Genomic DNA, 18,137 nt, shown 5'->3' on the forward strand with positions numbered 1-18,137 from the left:
TGATCTCATTGTGATATGCCTGCAGAAATCATGACGGCCATCTCAAGCTGCTTGTCGCTAAATGCTCAGCCTTTCATTTTAGCAGTACTGCAAAAAAGTTGCACTATGTGCATGCGTGCATTACGAAACAGTTAACATCATGGTTAGGATGTAGTGTTATGCAACATAGGTGGCAATTGCTGCAGATTTATAGCTTTGCCCATGGTCTGCAACATTTAAACTATGTTGCAGAAATCGGCATTATAAGGCAAGGTGCGATAACTGATAAGAAGATTCCCAGTTCTCCCTTGCAATTGGCTAGGACCTGCATGCCATTCTGATAGGGCTAATAATAGACTGGGGCATGCAAGGACAACCCGAAGTAATTGCATTCATTGATTTAAAAAGTTGACTCTTATCTCTGTTGCCTTGGTATCATAGGGGTTTCAAAAACTAAACCATTTAGGCAGGGTTGTGGAAGTACTTAATGTAGTAGAAAGTACGATGTCTACTGTCTGAATCCATAACCAACTATTTACAGAACTGCCACAATGTGTTCTTGTTTTATAGATAACAAATATGGTTATTAATTTTATATTTCTTACACTAATACATTTGTCGAAGGCCTTCACAGCCGAATTCAACTGGTTGGGGCAGGTTTTCTGGCCTGTGTGGCCGTGGTCTGGTGGATCTTGTTCCTAACGTTTTGCCTGCATCTGTGGCTGGCATCTTCAGAGGTGTATTACAAGGGAAGTCTGTGATATACACAGATTATTATTATTATTATTATTTATTATATTTATAAACCGCCCTCCCCCGAAGGGCTCAGAGAAGAATTTGGATTTATACCCCACCCTTTTTTCCTGTAAGGAGGCTCAAGGTTGTTTACAGATTCATTTCCCTTCCTCTTCCCACAACACACAACTTGTGAGGTAGGTGGGACTGAGAGAGTTCTGAACAAACTGTGACTAGCCCCAGGTCATTCAGCAGGAAAATAGGAGTGGGGAAAATAGGAGTGGGGAAACAACTGTGGTTGGAGGCACGGGGAATCAAATCCGGATCTCCAGATTAGAGTCCTCCTGCTTTTAACCACTATGCCCCACTGATGAAAAAGTCGGAGGATGAAAAGCAGATCCAGAGGTTGTGGGAGGGGGATGATAGGCACCAATTTCTGTAGGTGTACCCCTGCATACAGTTTTTAAAAAGAGAGTTAAGATTGCATTGTAAGTGAGCTTCATGGCTGAATGAGGATTAGAACTCAGATCTCTCATCTGACATCTCAATCATAGGCGCTTTCCTACATGAATATGCTACAACATAGTCTTTTTTCCAATGAGAAGATCATGTCAGATTTGTGGTAGCTGAAAAAAATTATGAAGTTTTTTTCTTAATGCAGTGATCTTATTTAAAGTACTGAAAGCCAGTGAACATATTTGGTAAAGCTGTTTTTCACAATTTATTTTATTTATTTACAAAATTTAAGGACTGCCAAGGAAACTAACAATTTAAAACATACACTTGAGCCAGTTAGTACAATATAGAATTACTGAAACCTGTGTGTTTATGGTAAAATGTTAATGTTAGAAAACTTTTCTTTTTTACTTTGTGTACACTGTAATTGGTCTAATTGGGGGGAAATGAATTCTATTCATGCGGTGGATTTGGTAATAATGTGTGCTGACCCTAAAAGCCTCACAGAGTGACTTCTGCCCCACGTTCGTTATAGAATCTGAGTTGTGCATAGAGTGTCTGTGGTTTCAGTGGAAGTTTTGCGGTAGGCAGTATTTTAAGTAGGCTGCCAGTTTATCTGAGAAATCACTACTTGTTCTTTGTCATTTTAAATGGCCAACTTGCCTGTTTCATGTGCTTTTGTGGTTAAAATGTTTAACAACTTTTTAAAACCCTTAAATAATATCACAACTTCATTGTCTCCTGAAAAATATTGGAAGACATCACTGCTGTTTTACAGATGTACTTCAAATTCATTTGGTATCGCTGACATTACTCAGCTGGCAGCTGTGTACTGGACTCCTTGTTCTAGACGCTTCACCAAGTATTCCTTGCAAAAAAACAAGATTTTCAGTGAACCAGGTTTCATTGTTTTTAGTGGCAGCAATATAGTATACTGTAAACAAGTGTGGTTGGTTATGAAGCACAAATAGAAAATTTCCATACACATAGACGGCGCTTCTAAAACAAGAACAGCTCTGTTTGTTTCAGTGGTGAATTCTTGATTCCCCCTGGAGCCACAGCTGAAATATTTACAGCTAAAAGTTCAAATAGTGTAATTTTCTTTTCTAGGAACTTGGAGTTAGAATTCCTAGACCGCTGGGACCAGGACCAAGCAGATTCATCCCAGAGATGGAGGTACGTTGTGGTGCTAGTTGTTTTGCAAGTACATGGTGAACTTGTTACATTTCAGGAAAAAAATCAGTCTGCTTTTGGCTGAAAAAATAGCTGTTGATGTGCAAAGTATAACACAATATGATGACTGCTGTAAATCATTCTGAGAGTTTGGCAGTGATCTGCTGTGGTAATCTCTATGTGGAATTTTAGAATTTACTGCACATTTTTCATCTAGTCTAGTGCACCTTAAAAAGTGTTTCTTACTGTGGCACCTAAGTTGTTTTAAGGACTACAGTTTCTCAATTATAGGGGCTACATTAATCAGCATTCTTTCACTCTGCTCTGTTTCTACAATATGTTGATATGAAACTGGATGACCCTCAAAATAATACATTTGTTAACATTTATGGATAAACATGTTTCATAAACATGTTTCCCCTATTATAACCAACTACCGAAATAGCTATCAGCATACTGGAAAAGTTGCTATTGCAGCTTTAAAATCTGACTTAAAACCCATCCCTTTGTATATGCTCCCTGACAGTGATTTATTTGTTGAGAAAGTGCTGAAAACCTTCAGAGTTATGAATAAAATCTTATTTGGTGTATTAGACTTAAAACCTGATTTGCGGCTGTGAGATTAACAAATGTGCAGTAGTGTAGTTTTTTAAGAAAACATTACTAATGTTCTTTTATTTTATTTTTTTAAATTTAAGCAGATTCTTCAAGTGAGCACTGAAGATACCCAGATGCATACTTTGTTTGCCGAGTCTTTCACAACTTTAGGGCGTTTGGACAATATTACCTTAGTGATGGTTTTCCACCCACAGTATCTAGAGAGTTTTTTGAAAACTCAGCATTATCTGTTGCAGATGGATGGGCCACTGCCTCTTCATTATCGACACTACCTAGGTATCATGGTAGGTTGATCTATGAACCTGGAAGCTGTATTGTTATCATTCAAATGTCATTATATTTTGTAATCAGCTTATTGATTGGCTGGATAGACCTATAGTACTTGTCGTCTTCCTTGACTCCCAGAGAAAAAGGTGGACTGTACATGAAAATAAATCAATAAATAGTGATATCTTACACAGCTCTGTCATTTTGTTGAATTGCAGTTACATTGCTGCAGTTTCTCATGACAGCAAGTAGAACTGGGGCAGTAAATGGCCATCCAGTGACAGCCCCCATTAAACCATCCTGGTAATTTATATAGTAGGTTGAACTATGAAGCGGGCAACAATAATGGCATTTTCTATGGCTTTTAAAATTATTTTTAATATGTATAGGGCAGGCCACATGAAGGGAAACCTGTTCTCTGCCTTAAAGCAGCACAGCATCTCTTGGAAACAAGGGCCTGGTGGATCACTCTTAAATTTTGGGCCCAGCTATGCTTTTTTCATGACTCAAACAGTCTTATCCACCTCGCTCTCCCTGAACTTCAGATTTCTGCCTGGTGGACCCACATTGAAACAAATATATTTTCCCTGGGTTTTACTTGGGACCAGCTTCACATGCTCTACAGCAGGGGTAGGGAACCTGCGGCTCTCCAGATGTTCAGGAACTACAATTCCCATCAGCCCCTACCAGCATGGCCAATTGGCCATGCTGACAGAGGCTGATGGGAATTGTAGTTCCTGAACAACTGGAGAGCCGCAGGTTCCCTACCCCTGCTCTACAGTAATGAGTTCCTCCACCCGATAAAGGAGTGATTATTTGTTCAGGAATATCAATTATTAATTGGTAAAGCAAGAAATTTGTGTTCCTTCCTCCATTTTGATATTGTACCCAGAAAATGTCGAATAGCCAACTATTTAAATATTCTTTCTGACCCCAAGCTGAGATGGGTGGTCACCAGGGCTAGAACCAATACATTTCCTCTCACATTACCTCTAGGTAGGTTTCTGAAACCTGCACATCAGAAACACGCTTGCACTTACTGCCTTACTCTTGAAGAGTCGCCTGAACACACCCTGTTTGCCCGAAATTTATGGGATTTAGACACAACTTTTTTCTTACGGCCCCTACCCTGGCAAGCCCTTGCTCTCTTAATTCTAAATTGAACTATCTCTTGAACAACCAGGATCGTAAGATATTGGAAATGATGGCCTGTTTTCTAATTCATACTTTGAATTAATCTTTTGGAGGTTTTTTTGAAGCTTGCTGGGTGACCTTGGACTAGTCTCAGTTCTTCTTAGAACTCTCTTAGTGCCACCTACCTCACAAGATGTCTGCTGTGGGGAGAGGAAGGAAGGTAATTGTAAGCCACTTTGATACTCCTTAAAAGTTGAGAATAGTGGACTATAAAAACCATTTCTTCTTCTCTTCTTCACCTGACTGATTGCTCTTGAAAATGCGGCGCTGGGCTAGATGGACCTAGCTTCTATTGCATAAAATAAATTTACCTACCTGTAAAATTAGTGATACTCCTTTCTAAGTTAAATCTACTCAGACAACTAATGTGTTTCTAAATGGTGAGGAAATAAATGCTGTTATGGTAGAAAGTTTTGTATTTATTTACAGAGTTTTGCCAGATAAAAAGCAATACAAAACAGTACAAACATGGTATCATCTTTGCAGTGTAACATGATTAATATGTGATATGCAGTTTTTCTGCAGCTGTCCATATTTCTTATGGAGGTCAAAGAGCTTCACCACAGGGAATTTCTATATTTGATAGTTTTGTATGTTATTCCAGGCTGCAGCGAGGCACCAGTGCTCTTACTTGGTTAATCTACACGTCAGTGACTTTCTTCATGTTGGGGGAGACCCTAAATGGCTGAATGGTCTAGAGAACGCACCTCAGAAACTGCAGAATTTGGGTGAATTGAATAAAATCTTGGCACACAGACCTTGGCTCATTACTAAGGAACATATTGAAGTAAGTCACTTTTATGGGCATATAATATAATACAAATATATATTCCCATTTTCTTTAGCTTCTGTGGATCTACAGTGTTTTTCTGTGACTTCAATTGTATATGTTCTGTGACACAACATGCTGTTGCATTCCAGCTGTCTTTATAGAAACGTATAATGATTATGCTAAGTTCTGTTTGCTACTGGAGTGCTCCAAGTGTTGCTTAGTGAGTGTGGAATAATTCTCTGGTATTTGACAGTCTTGAAGTGTAGCTCTCAAGTGGGATGGATGGACACTGTTATTTTGGCTGTGATTCATACCACTGGCATGTAACATCTGATGTTTGAAGGGTCACTTAAGGATACCACAGATTCTGCTTCTACAATACTTAATGCTGTGCCATTGTGAACTCCGATTTTTTAGATCAGTTGTCTTGTATATATCAAAAGAAAGTTTAAAAAGTTGTTTCTTTAATTAGATCAGATGAGGCTAAACTAGAATATTCGAAATCACCGTTTCCTGGACTCTACAGTGTTGTGCTTTTTACTGGGCATTTTACTTCCTGGCATTTTAAAAAAAATTATTAATTTGTTTATGGACATGGACTTACTAAAACTTCAACTTAATAGATCTCTGTTAAAAAATCACAACATTACTTTTTAACAGTACCAGTATCTGAGCAAAAGCAAGCAGAACTTACTATCTCCATAGCCATTCCCTACTTATTCTTTATTTTTGTTTCCCTTGCTGGCTTTTTAAAATTATAAATCAAGTAACCCTCTTTGAACTTATGAAATATGGTGAAATGTAAATATGTCATTCTCATATTTTTAGAATAAAGCAGGGCTATTTGTTTTCTTTCAAATCCCATTAGTTTTCTTCTTTCTCAGATTAACAGATAGATGCCAGTTTTGGGGGGGGGGTGCATTCCTGGGGCAGAGTTGACATTAATCTACTCCCTCCTGGGGTTGAGGGCCAGTTGCATGGCACACCAGCACTCAGACATACGCTGTCCTTTTGGCATCGTGTGTCCTTTCAACTCTATGGGGCTTTTCCCTGCTCCCCGCACTGCCAGAATGCCCTTTTGGAGGCAGTGGGGCAGCATTGCACTGGTTCTGTGCCCGAGCACTGGGGAGTTTGGATGGGGTTATAAAGGAATTTCAGTTCAAATATGTGGATTATGTTGTGAACTATCAAAACGCTGCTAGTGATTTTTGTGGAAAACTTTTGCATAGTTTAACAGTATTTTCAAATTCTTACGATTGTCACCAGTTGTCACAGCAGACAAATAAATGTGTCAGATACCAAGAGTATCACCAACCAATTTCCCACTGATATAAACCCTCACATAGAAAAAATAGTGCAGCAAATAGATTACCAAATCTGTAACCCAAATAACCCCTAGAAGCCCTAGTTATATTTCTTATACACACAGACTGAGCAGCAATCCTAAATACATGGAGGGTAAGTTTGAGTGAACTTGGAAGGACTTACTTTTGAGCAGAGCTGTGGTGAGGGGGAACTATGCCTGGGGCAAGTTTGTGCCCTGCACCCCTACCCGCCCAGTGCATCACACCCCTTTGGCACTATGTCACTGCTTCTGAGCAAACATTTATCAGAAAGAGCTGCTAATGAAACAACCTGAACATAGCCTGAAAGTTCCTTTATGCATTTTGCTCAGGCTGATAGAGTCACCTAGTGGAAGAAGGGCTGCTATTGCTCATAATTTACACCAGAGATAAATTAAAAAGTATTCCCCATCCTAGCTTCTCATTTGAGTACAGGTCTTGAACACATCTCTTGTGTTCCAAATCACTTCAAAGGAAGAGATTGTGAGCCCCCTTCTAGAGAAATTTGCCTTACTCTTAACTGTATTGAACAACTATTGACTAATGACAGATACTTTTGTGGGGTGGGGGGCAGGGTGGCTCAAACATGGCTGTTATGCAGCTCCAGGTTTTGTTGGGTGGAGCTGATGACCTAGATCCTCAAGTTTCAGGTCTGGGTTCGCAGCTGCCCTGACAGGCTATTTTTGTGAAAGAGAGATGAGGGAGTGCAGCCCTGTTGGTAGTGGTGGATCACTCAACAGTTTTCATTGACTTCAACTATGGTATTGCTTTGGATCAGTTCCCTGTGATGACGCTGTGCATTACTTGTTCCAGTCCTATGTCCAAATGAAGTTGGAAGGTGGTGGTGGGGATTGGTCTGACCCTTGGCACTTGTTCTGTGAGGTTCCACAAATTTCCATCTCATCCACTATGCTGTTTAACATCTGCTTGATTCTGCTGGGTTCGATTGCCTGGGGATTTGGTGTAAGATGTCCTTGGTAAGCATACCCAACTCTGTTCCTCCTTTTCAGTATAATCAGATGAGGCAATGCGTGCACTGAACTTGTAAGTGATAACGAATAAGATCAGGGCCTGCACAGTAAAATTTTGATTGGGAGAGACTGAACTGCTGTCAGCATTTCTAGCCTGGGATTCCATAGTCAACTTGTTCGGGACAGGACTGCATCTTCCTTGAAGAAACAAGTTAATTCCTTGTAAGGGAGCTATTAGATTTGTCTGGTTCTGGTGGGTTTTCTGGGCTGTGTGACCGTTTCGCCTTCATCTGTGGCCGGCATCTTCAGAGGTGTATCACAGAGGGAAGTCTGTTACACACTGTATCCAGAGAGAAGGGAATGTTTGGGGTATATATTGTCCATGTCCCAGGGTGGGGAACCAATCAGTAAGTGTTTGGGTGGAATTTGTTATGCAAAGATATGGTTGATAGTATTGTATTGCGGGTGGGGCTTATCAGTCCGGGGAGAGATTCACCTTTTCATGCCCTTCAGCAGCAGCAGTATTGGTGAATGCAAATCCTGTGTTTGGATGGAGTCCATTGTTCATGAACGTAGTTCATGAAGTTGAGTGTCAGGCAGAGTAGCTGTCTACTCTCACTGAGGAATAAAGAATAATCACATAAGGAATGCATTCCTTGTGTATGGCACACAAATAGAACTTTGATAGTCAGTACAAAATCCAGTATCTTGAATATCTCAACCTGTGTCTGTCTGTCTGTCTGTCTGTTTTAAGCAGAGGCCGAAGGGTGTGCTGGGGATGGCTGACCCCTCAGGCTGTTCTGCCTTGTGCAAATTCTTGCCCTGGATAGCAGAACTTTTAAGAAAATGAAGCAAGGCAGGATGGAGTATTCAGTGTCTCTTAAGCAGGGCTTTCCAGTATGATGCAGAGAGCCACCTTAAGGTGTGTTAATCTGCTTTTAACCTTCCTAAAAGTAGTGGAGATCAAACCAAGAAAACTTCCATGATTGAGCTGTCTTCCCAAGTCAGAACATAAGCGAATGAAAATGCTCTGGAAGTACAGAAAGTACAAAGCACTACAAAATAGGACATTATTTTATTGGTGTGCAACACGTTGCTTGTAAGCAGCTATATGTATGTACCTTCTCCACCACAGTGAGCTGAGGCATTTATCTGAAGCTTTATCTCCAAGTTCACCCAATATACTAATGGGCCATGACTGGAGAGGAATTGAGGAGCTGTTTATATCTCTGTTTGCAGGAAGATCCATCTTGCATAACATGGATTTAGAATGAAGATGACTAACAGGTACTCCCCAGTACATTGAAAAGCAAGCCCTAAGGTGACTTGCAGGTTGCTATAATGGCTTCAGTAGCCTCAGCTAAGGTTGCCAACTGCCCAAAGGAAACATGGCCTGGCCCTTCAATAGAAGTTTAATGGGAATTTTGTAACCTCTATGAATGAAAAAACCAGCTGCCAATTTCCAAACATTAAGCCACTATTAAAAGGACAGGGCGTTTTTTTCTACAGGCCTGATGGCAACCCTTGGAAGCTTCCTGCTTTCTGTGAGTTTTACTAGAAATAATGGTAACAAACTGGTCTCTTTTACTATTGCTAGAAAAATCTGATGGTTGTTCTGTAACTAAATGTTTGAGGTAATTTAAATAAAATGGAGTTTCTGAGACTGACAGTTCTTTTATCCCTCCTCCTTCCCTCTCTCTTTCCAAAGCAACTTTTAAGGACTGAAGAACATAGCTGGTCATTGGCAGAACTGATCCATGGCGTAGTTCTTCTTACACACTACCATTCGCTTGCCTCCTTTACATTTGGCTGTGGAATCAACCCAGAGATTCATTGCGATGGCGGTCACACTTTCAGGCCTCCCTCTGTCAGTGACTACTGCATTTGTGATATTACAAATGGTAACCACAGCATGTGTGAGACACAGGGCCCAGTTAGAAATATTCCAGTAAGTATTTCCTAGATCTTTGCTGATCTATCCTGAGGGATAGCTGTGTTTTGCTTTTGTAACAAAATGAAACAGAAGTCCAGAAAACAGAAGATTTCCTATTTAAATCTGGATGAGTCACTGCTGTTTTCTTAGTTCTGAAGGACACCCAAGAGTGATCTGTTGAAAGTTTGTTTTGTAAGGTGAACATTTATTATTATTATTATTATTTATTCAATTTCTATACCGCCCGATCCCCAAAGGGCTCCGGGCGGTGAACAACATAATATATAAACAATAAAAAGGAGCAAATCCTGTAAAATACAAACATAGGCTCCATCAATAAAACATCTTAAAATACATAAAAACAGCGGCTAACAATTAGCAAATTTAACAAGAGGCGTCCAGGCTCAATTAAAAAACCCACCCCAAGAAGGGGGGGACGGCAGGCCCCTCAATATGAGGAGCTCTGTTGTACCAGTGCCAAAGCAGGAGCAGTGGGGGGGCACCATATCAGCGGCTGGACACTCCAAAGGCCCGGTGGAACAACACAGTCTTACAGGCCCTGCGGAACTCACCAAGGTCCCGCAGGGCCTGGACAGTTGGTGGGAGGGTGTTCCACCAGGCCGGGGCCAGCGCTGTGAAAGTCCTGGCCCGTGTGGAGGCCAGCCGCATCATTGAGGGGCCGGGGACCACCAGCAAATTGGCCTCTGCTGAACGCAGAGGCCGAGTAGGGACATACATTAATCTTTATATGTCCAAGACTAGTCATGTACAGTGACATGCTGCAAATACTGCTATCTCGCTCTCCCAGCATGTGTTCTTGACCAGATAAGGGCATGAGTTACAGTCCCTAATGTGTGGAAACAGACAGCTGAAGTTTTTCATGCCAGATGGAAATAACATTTTATTAAAGGATCAGGACATATTTTCTTAAGGTGGTTGGTAATTCTACTGCTTCCGCACCCCTATCCCCCAAGCATCTGCCTTTGGAAATGTTTGCTTCACGTTAAGGTTTAGGTTAGTAATGATCCATGTGCTTCTCATATAACTTCAGATACTAATAGGCTGTAGCTTCTTAGGTCCTTAGAAGCATTTTTTCATGTCAAGGAGAATCAAAGTTGTCATTATTTTCTTTGCCAAAATTAAATTGGGAGTCAGAAGAACCTACAAATCTCATATTCCATGACTGAGAACTGGACTTTCTTGTAGGACATGATATAGTTAATGTATGTATGGACTGCCATCTCTTTTTTTCCTCCAAAATATGCTTTTAAAAAAAGAAATGCAACATTCTATTCCACTGAACAGGATTATGGAAGAAGATGCTTTACAGGAGAACCAGGGTGGTGTAGTGATTAACAACAGGTTGATTCTAATCTGGTTTGATTCCCCACTCCTCCATATGAGCAGAGAACTGTTATCTGGTGAACTGGATTTGTTTCCCCATGCTTCCACACATGCCTGCTGGGTGACCTAGTCACAGGCTAGTCACAGTTCATTCAGAATTCTCTCAGCCCCACCTACCTCACAAGGTGTCTGTTGTGGGGAGAGGACGCGAAATGAGTTTTTAAGCCCCTTTGAGTCTCCTTATGAGAGAAGGGGTGGGGTAATATAAATCCATACTCCTTCTCTTAACAGATTGAGGCTGTGCAGGGGTGTGCTATAGAAAATGGCACCTAGGACAAGAAGTGAAAGTGCGCTCCCTGCCCAAATTTTAGAGGCGCGGGCCTGGATTGCATGGGTACATGGGAGGGTGGGTCAGAAGGTTCAGTAGGGAGGAAAGAAGCCTGGCAGCTCTTTCATCTGTTTACCCATCTGGTTGACTAGGAGGGGGGAGAGGAAAACAGAGGAAGGGGTGCAGAAAAAGGTAAAGAAAAAGTGAAAGGAAGGTGGAAAACCAGAAGGAAGGAAAAGAGAGGAAATGGAAAAAGGGAGGAAAAATGGAAGAAAAGAAGAAAAGGAACCTGAACAAGTGGAAGGAAAGAAAGTGGAAGAAATGAAAAGAAAGAGGAAGCGAAGAATGAACCTTAAGCCTGGTGTCCACTACTCATGTGCAACCCCTGCTATAGCGACTTTGCTGCTTTTATTGCTCGGCATTGGTGCACTGCAGAGTGGAGGCCACTGAGAGAGGGCATAAATTGCACAGCTGTGCCTTTCCTTGGTTTTTAAGCCACGAGGCAAGGATATAAAGTGAATTTGGGTGGGTGTGTTCAGGCACAGACAACCACGGAAGAAAATTTAGAATTTGTGATTATTTTTCTTTAAGACTACAGAGCCCTCCTATGAAGTGGAAGCACTTATGGAAAAAATGAAGCAGCTACAGGAATGCAGAGATGAAGCTAAAGCCAGCAAAGAAGAAAAGGCCACCCGTTTTGAGAAAGAGAAGCGAGAAAGCATGTTGGTCTTTTGCTCAGGTTGGTACATACGCCAAGTGTAAATCTGCCACATTGAAATGGTTTCTAGGAGATAAAGTAGCATTTTTGTATGTCCCAATTTTAATGTGAAAAGTATGTTTGAATTTTCCTTGGTGCCTGTCAAATTGAACACTGAACTATCTGTAATTGTCAGTGGTCACAGCAAAATGTTCTGTAGTTTGAGTACATAATGAAACACTTCATATCTATAATCTCCTCATAATTGAAACTATTATATTCTCTATGTATGAGATAGATAGATAGATAGATAAATAGATAGATAGATAGATAGATAGATAGATAGATAGATAGATAGATAGATAGATAGATAGATAGATAGATAGAAACAAACAAACAAACAAACAAACAAACAAACAAACAAACAAACAAACAAACGGCCTTTTGGCCAGCCAATAGTTTAAAATCAGAGTACATGTGAATCCATAGCACTCCACTTATACAAAAATATAATATAAATTAAAATCCATTATAAAATCTATTAATAAATAACATTAGCTTCAGGCATTATTACAGTCCTCATCTCACAGTGCAGCTCTTTGTTTTAATAAGGAACTACGATTGTTGTGCACCAATATACAAAATTTAGCTACCTTCTGTGAAATGGCAGAAACACGATCTTCTAATAATATTCTTACAAAATTCGTATCTGAGTTATCTATGAATGGATATACATGACGAGTTAACAATGGTTGGATCAACAGCTTCCTTTCATGTATTTAATTTTATTTCTTTAATTCTGTATGTAGTTGTTTTATTCAGATATTTCTATCCCACTTTTCTCCCCAGTGGGTTCCAAAGCAGCTTACATTGGCCTTTCTCCTCTATTTTATCCTCATCACAGCCCTGTGAGATAGGTTTGACTGAGGGACTTTGGGTCACTGGCCCAAAGTCAGTGCACAAGCTTTCATGCTAGAGCAGGGATTCAGTCCTGGGGCTCCCAGATCCTAGACCAACATTATAACCATGACACCATGCTGCCTGTACATATGTGTGTATGTAATTAGGCAGGAACGGGCTGGAAGATGTGGCAACCAAGGGATGTTTGTTTTGCTTGTGTTCCCTGGTGGCAGTGTGAGAAGAAAAATTCAATTGGAATTTCTGAACAGCACTTGGAGTAAGCAAAGAAGCAAGCCCAGATGTGGTAATTTCTGCTGGGCAGTAGTGTATATATCAGTGTTTCCCAACCTTTTCGAGGTCAGGGTACCCTTGACCTCACTCTTCATATCTCACGGTACCCCTGCCGCCACCCTCCACCTTCTCCTCCCATTGCCCCTGCTTGCCACATACCCGACCTTCCCCTTCCAGGGTGAAGGGAAGCACTGGGGGTGGTGGTGGCTGCTGACCTTGTGGCAGGCCCTGCCCCATGGGCCAGCTCCATGTCCTTGCTGGCGCCGGTGGGAGACACCACAAAAATGAGGAGGGAGGGGCAGTAGAGTTGCCGCAGTACCCCTGGGACATGCTCACGGCACCCCAGGGTACCACGGTACCCTGGTTGAGAATGGCTGGTATATATACTTTATATGGGAACACAGTTGTGGTTGTAATACAGACTTTTTCCATAGCTGTTCTTGCCTGGTCAAGAACTATAGCTGACGTTGTGTAGCTGATTCTAGCTCCTTGCATGTTTTAGAACAGGGTCCCCAACATGGTGCCCATGCATCATGACACTTTTTCGGTTGCCCACCAAGTATTTTTAGATTTATTACTGGGGTGCTGTGTGGTTTCCGGGCTGTATGGCCGTGTTCTAGCAGCATTCTCTCCACAAGGATCTTGACTGAGTGGCTGAAGATAAGCTGCAGTGGTCATTTTGTGGACTTTACTGCTTTGAATTTCTTTGTCTGGAAACTTTTTCCTGTATTGACTATTCATGGTCTATAATAATTCAGCAGTTAGCTTCTGGGTTTAATGTTGTCTTTATTTCCAAAAATGGTTTGTGTTTTTTCCAGGGGATGAAGAAACAGCACCCACAAGAGATGTGTCTCGCCACTTTGAGGATACCAGTTATGGTTATGAGGATTTCTCCAGGCATGGAATGCATGTGCCTACGTTGCATGCTCAGGTAGCACTTGTGTTTCCAGCTTTTGACGGGCACCATGACCTGAAGAATGCCCAGCATAATTTCTATTCTAAGGGTGCATTACAGGTGGCCCATTGAAAGGGTTTTACTGTTATCCTAAGGATGTAAGAGAATACTTCCCTAAGCCCTTAAACTATTCTCCAGTTAAATTTAAAAATGTTTGTTGTACTAGGTGATCCTGTTGTCATTCCTCACGTACCCATTTTGTCTTTCAGGACTATTCATGGGAGGATCATGGCTATTCACTGGTAAATCGTCTGTATCCAGATGTGGGCCAACTGATAGATGAGAAGTTTCATATTGCCTATGACCTGACTTACAACACAATGGCCTCACATAAAGATGTGGATACCTCTATGCTTAGGCGTGCAATTTGGAATTATATCCACTGTATGTTTGGAATAAGGTTGGTCCCGCTATCCCTTTGTGTAAGATCAGCTTTATTTAGGGTGTACCCTTAATTCAAGTAAATAACGTTGCTATCACTTCACTTACTCAGAATACAAATTTACATATCACTTTACTATGAATTTGCACATCACTTATTATGAATACAAATTATTTTAAGCTAAAATCCTATATTAAAATTTGCATTTGACTCTGCTAAAGATCAAAGTAACATAGTAGCTACTCCTTATCAATGACTACCATATGTTCTAGGGCACTGGTTCCCAAAGACCTTTTCAGTCTGCAATCCCAAAGGTTTTGTGTCTACAAACCTTTTAAGAGCAAATAGGTTAGTGGATCATGCCCAGGTAAAGCCAGTCATCTTATTTTTTTTTTTAATGTGAGTTTGATAGTAAAGCATATTGCTGTTGGGAAGAAATATAGATACATAATTAAGAAAGCCAGTCAGTGTAGAATAGTAAATGGTTAGTAGGAAGAAGTGGAAAACGAAGCATGCTAGCAAGTGATACAGTGGGCCAAGTAGCTAGTCTGTTGCCTGATGCATGGTCTTCTAAGGACTTTTTAGAAGAATTATGGGAAGCTGAGGAAAGGAACTAAGGAAAGGAACTTTTTGTATTTAAACCCACGGGGAAGAGTCAGAAGTATTCAGAAGGCTGCTGCCATGTGACTGTGATGAGGATATAGCTGGAGTTCCAAAAGAGTTGATTCAAATTCCATTAGAACCCCTTATTCTTTGTTAGGTATTTTTATTCATTTTGGTTATTGCTTTACATTTTCTTTGTTGTCAAATCACAGCTGAATAGTGGAGTTTTCAAGGCAAAAGAGACATTTAGAGGTGGTTTGCCATTGCCTGCCTCCGAGCCGTGACCCTGGTATTAACTGGAGGTCTCCCAACCAAATAGCAGCCGGGGTCAGAACTGAGACTATGTGACTTGCCCAGGTTCATCCAATAAGCTTCCATAGCATGAGTGGAGATCTGAACCTGGATTTCCCAGATCCTAGTCCAGTGATGGCGAACCTTTTTGATGCCGAGTGCCCAAACCGCAACTCAAAGCCCATTTATGTATTGCAAAGTGCCAATACGGCAATTTAACCTGAATACTGAGTATTTGTTTAGACAAACAACTCATACATTACCATTGTTTGTCTGAAAAGAAAAACACAATCACAGAGCTTTCAAATATATAAATAACTTTTATTTTATAAACAACTTTATATAAACAACTTTTATTGTATAAACAACTTTTTATTGAAGGTGAATGTTTGCATTTGGCATGGTCAGCAATTAATGCGATTTCTGCTGCTGCATGCATGCTGATAATTTGTCTATGTTTGGCTCATGCACGCTAAGTTTGAGGGCAGCATGCAACACTCAAGGTCATCTGTCAGTCTGTTTCGTGTGTCAGATTTTATATAATTCCAAAGCTGAAAACAGCTGCTCTGAACCAGAGAAAGGAAAGCAATCCCCAGTTCTTTTCATTGATTTAAAATTGTTGGCAGAGATTACCACACTTTGGGAATTTCATTTTCCAGAACTAGCTGTGTTCTCCTCTGGCATCCCTTCTATCTTCTCCAGTGTTTCACGCAAGGTGTGGAATTTATGTTTCCAGACAGAATTTTCTTGAAATGCCAACAGTTCCATTTCCAGATTTTCCAAATTCAGCCAATTTACGCAGGAAAGATCAAGTTCTTCCAAAGTTGGCTTTATCTGGGGAGAGAAGTAAGAAAAGACAGTGTTGCTTATCCATCTTATGAACTGTGAAAATCGTTTACTAAAATTCTCCTTTGCAGCTGCTACAATGCTGGAAAATTCCTTGTAGATTTCCTGAGTGGCTTGTGGTGGATTGTCTGCAAAAGTTGTAGGAAATTTTCCAAATGGATTTTCAGTTGGAAAATATTTCAACTGCCCATTTCCAAGATCTCTTTCAAAAACCTCCGCAGTTTTTTCTCTCAAATGTTTTGATATCACAAAACATCCTTTCTGCAGTTTTCCCAACACCTTGTAGCTGTTTGTTCAGAGTGTTGAAGTGTGCTGTAAAATCTGTGAAAAAACATGAGATTGGTAAGCCAGGCCATATCAGTGAGTTGTGGACATTCCTGCCCCTTTTCGCTCATAAACAGCCGAATTTCTTCCAAGCAGGCTACAAATCTCTCCAGGACTCGTCCCCTACTCAGCCACCGGACATTGTTGTACATTAGTAAACAATTGTATTGTGCCTGAACCTCCTCAAGAAGTGTCTGAGAACTGCTTAGGAATTCCAGAGCCACTCGAGCCATGATGAAATTGACCATTTTTGTGACGTCTTTGAGGGACATCAGTCAAAATGTTTTTTGGCTGCTGTCCCTGGCACAAAAAAGAAGAGGCTTCCCTGGTGTATAATGCAAGTGGAACTGGATAACTGGATGTTTTATTTCTTTCTTCACAAAGAACTGTATGAAGCCAGATGTTGCCCCCACCATGGAAGGTGCCCCATCACTAGTGATTGAAACCACTTTTTCTGGTCTGATATTGTGTGACACAAAAGCCTCCATCACAGCATTGTGGATATCTATCCCTTGTGTTCTTTTGGGCAAAGACACCAGTTTCACCAGCTCTTCTCTCATGATGTCACGAGCAGCATAACGCAGAATTACTGCTAGCCTGGCATGATCAGTCACATCTGTGTGCTTTCTCATCCACGCACATGGAGTAACAAGGCTGCCTTTTGCAAGTCAGTGGTGAGCTGCTGACTAACATCACTTGCTGGTATCGCGGCTGGACTCGATCTTTCACAGTATTTCTGCTAATTGCCATCTCAGAAAAGAGTTTCAGAATTTTGTCCTTGTTTGGGAAATCATGAAAAAGGGAATTACTCCCAGACAACATGGCCGTTTTGATAATCTCCCCATCAGAGAGGGGCTTGCCGTGTTTTGCTAGGCACAGTGAAATTTGAAAACTGGCAGCTGTCAGATGATTTGTTCTGGAAAGGTAGCTGGAAAAACTGAGATGCTGGGAATGATAGTTCCTCAATTTCCCTTCAAGAAACTCTTTTCGTTCAGCTTCACCAAGTTTGGCAACGTTTTCATGGTTGGTGTCAAAGTGGCGTCTGACGCTTGATGTGCGACAGACAACGCTTTCGTTACACAGGACGCAGAATGCTTTCCCGCCGCGTTCAATCACTCCAAATAACTCTGTCCAGGCGTCTTGGAATGATCTTCCACTGTCTGTTTTAGCTTTTTTAGCTGCAGCCATTTTTGTGTGATTTGGAGTCTGCAAAAATAAAAATTAAGCACCCAATAAAAAATCCTATATCCCGGCACAAAACAGCTAACACTAAAGAGAGTAATGGATATGCAGACAAATGCACTTTAACTCACTTTGAATGCACTTTGCAGTTGGATTTCATTGTGCAGAATAGCAAAATCAACTTGCAAATTGTGAAAGTGGATTGAAAGTGCATTATTCTGCATGCGTGGAAGGGGCCATAAAGCAGCTTTTTGTGTTAATGTACTGCTTTTCTTCCTTTAGTTTTAGCTCAAGTCAGTGTGCATCAAAGTGCCTTCAAACTATATCCAGGGTCCTTCCTCTTTGTGGGATCTTATGGATATACAACTTTCTGTGGTTCAGGATCACTGAAGATGAGAAAGAAAATAGCCTGTACTAAAGCTGATATCTTAATGGGCCAGAATCCCAATTAAGTACCTTTCAGCCATCTCTGAGGTCATCTTTGACATTCAGTCCACACCAGTGGCTCATGATGTCTTCCAAACAGATGTTATGCATTTTTACAGGGAACAAA

At 40.9% G+C, this 18,137-nt stretch overlaps 2 protein-coding genes across 5 annotated transcripts in view; one reads left to right on the top strand and one right to left on the bottom strand.

Annotated features, from left to right (window-relative positions):
- The window catches only part of SESN1 (sestrin 1), a 69,442-nt gene that overhangs the window by 44,574 nt on the left and 6,731 nt on the right, over positions 1–18,137 (top strand). For 2 of the 4 annotated variants that reach the window (XM_048493087.1, XM_048493106.1), the window contains exons 2-8: positions 2,281–2,346; positions 3,045–3,245; positions 5,027–5,209; positions 9,217–9,456; positions 11,705–11,852; positions 13,820–13,932; positions 14,166–14,356. In XM_048493087.1, the coding sequence (XP_048349044.1) occupies positions 2,281–2,346; positions 3,045–3,245; positions 5,027–5,209; positions 9,217–9,456; positions 11,705–11,852; positions 13,820–13,932; positions 14,166–14,356 (1,142 nt within the window). Of the gene's footprint in view, positions 1–2,280; positions 2,347–3,041; positions 3,246–5,026; positions 5,210–9,216; positions 9,457–11,704; positions 11,853–13,819; positions 13,933–14,165; positions 14,357–18,137 lie in introns of all 4 variants that reach the window. The other 2 variants (XM_048493079.1, XM_048493097.1) reach the window with 1 other exon arrangement.
- Positions 17,183–18,137, bottom strand: part of ARMC2 (armadillo repeat containing 2) — a 68,502-nt gene continuing 67,547 nt past the window's right edge. The window contains exon 19 of the mRNA XM_048493067.1: positions 17,183–17,608. Coding sequence (XP_048349024.1) covers positions 17,577–17,608 — 32 coding nt within the window. The 3' untranslated portion in view covers positions 17,183–17,576. The remainder of the gene's footprint in view (positions 17,609–18,137) is intronic.

This window comes from Sphaerodactylus townsendi, linkage group LG01 (assembly GCF_021028975.2).
Source record: "Sphaerodactylus townsendi isolate TG3544 linkage group LG01, MPM_Stown_v2.3, whole genome shotgun sequence".
NCBI classification, from domain to species: Eukaryota; Metazoa; Chordata; class Lepidosauria; order Squamata; family Sphaerodactylidae; genus Sphaerodactylus; species Sphaerodactylus townsendi.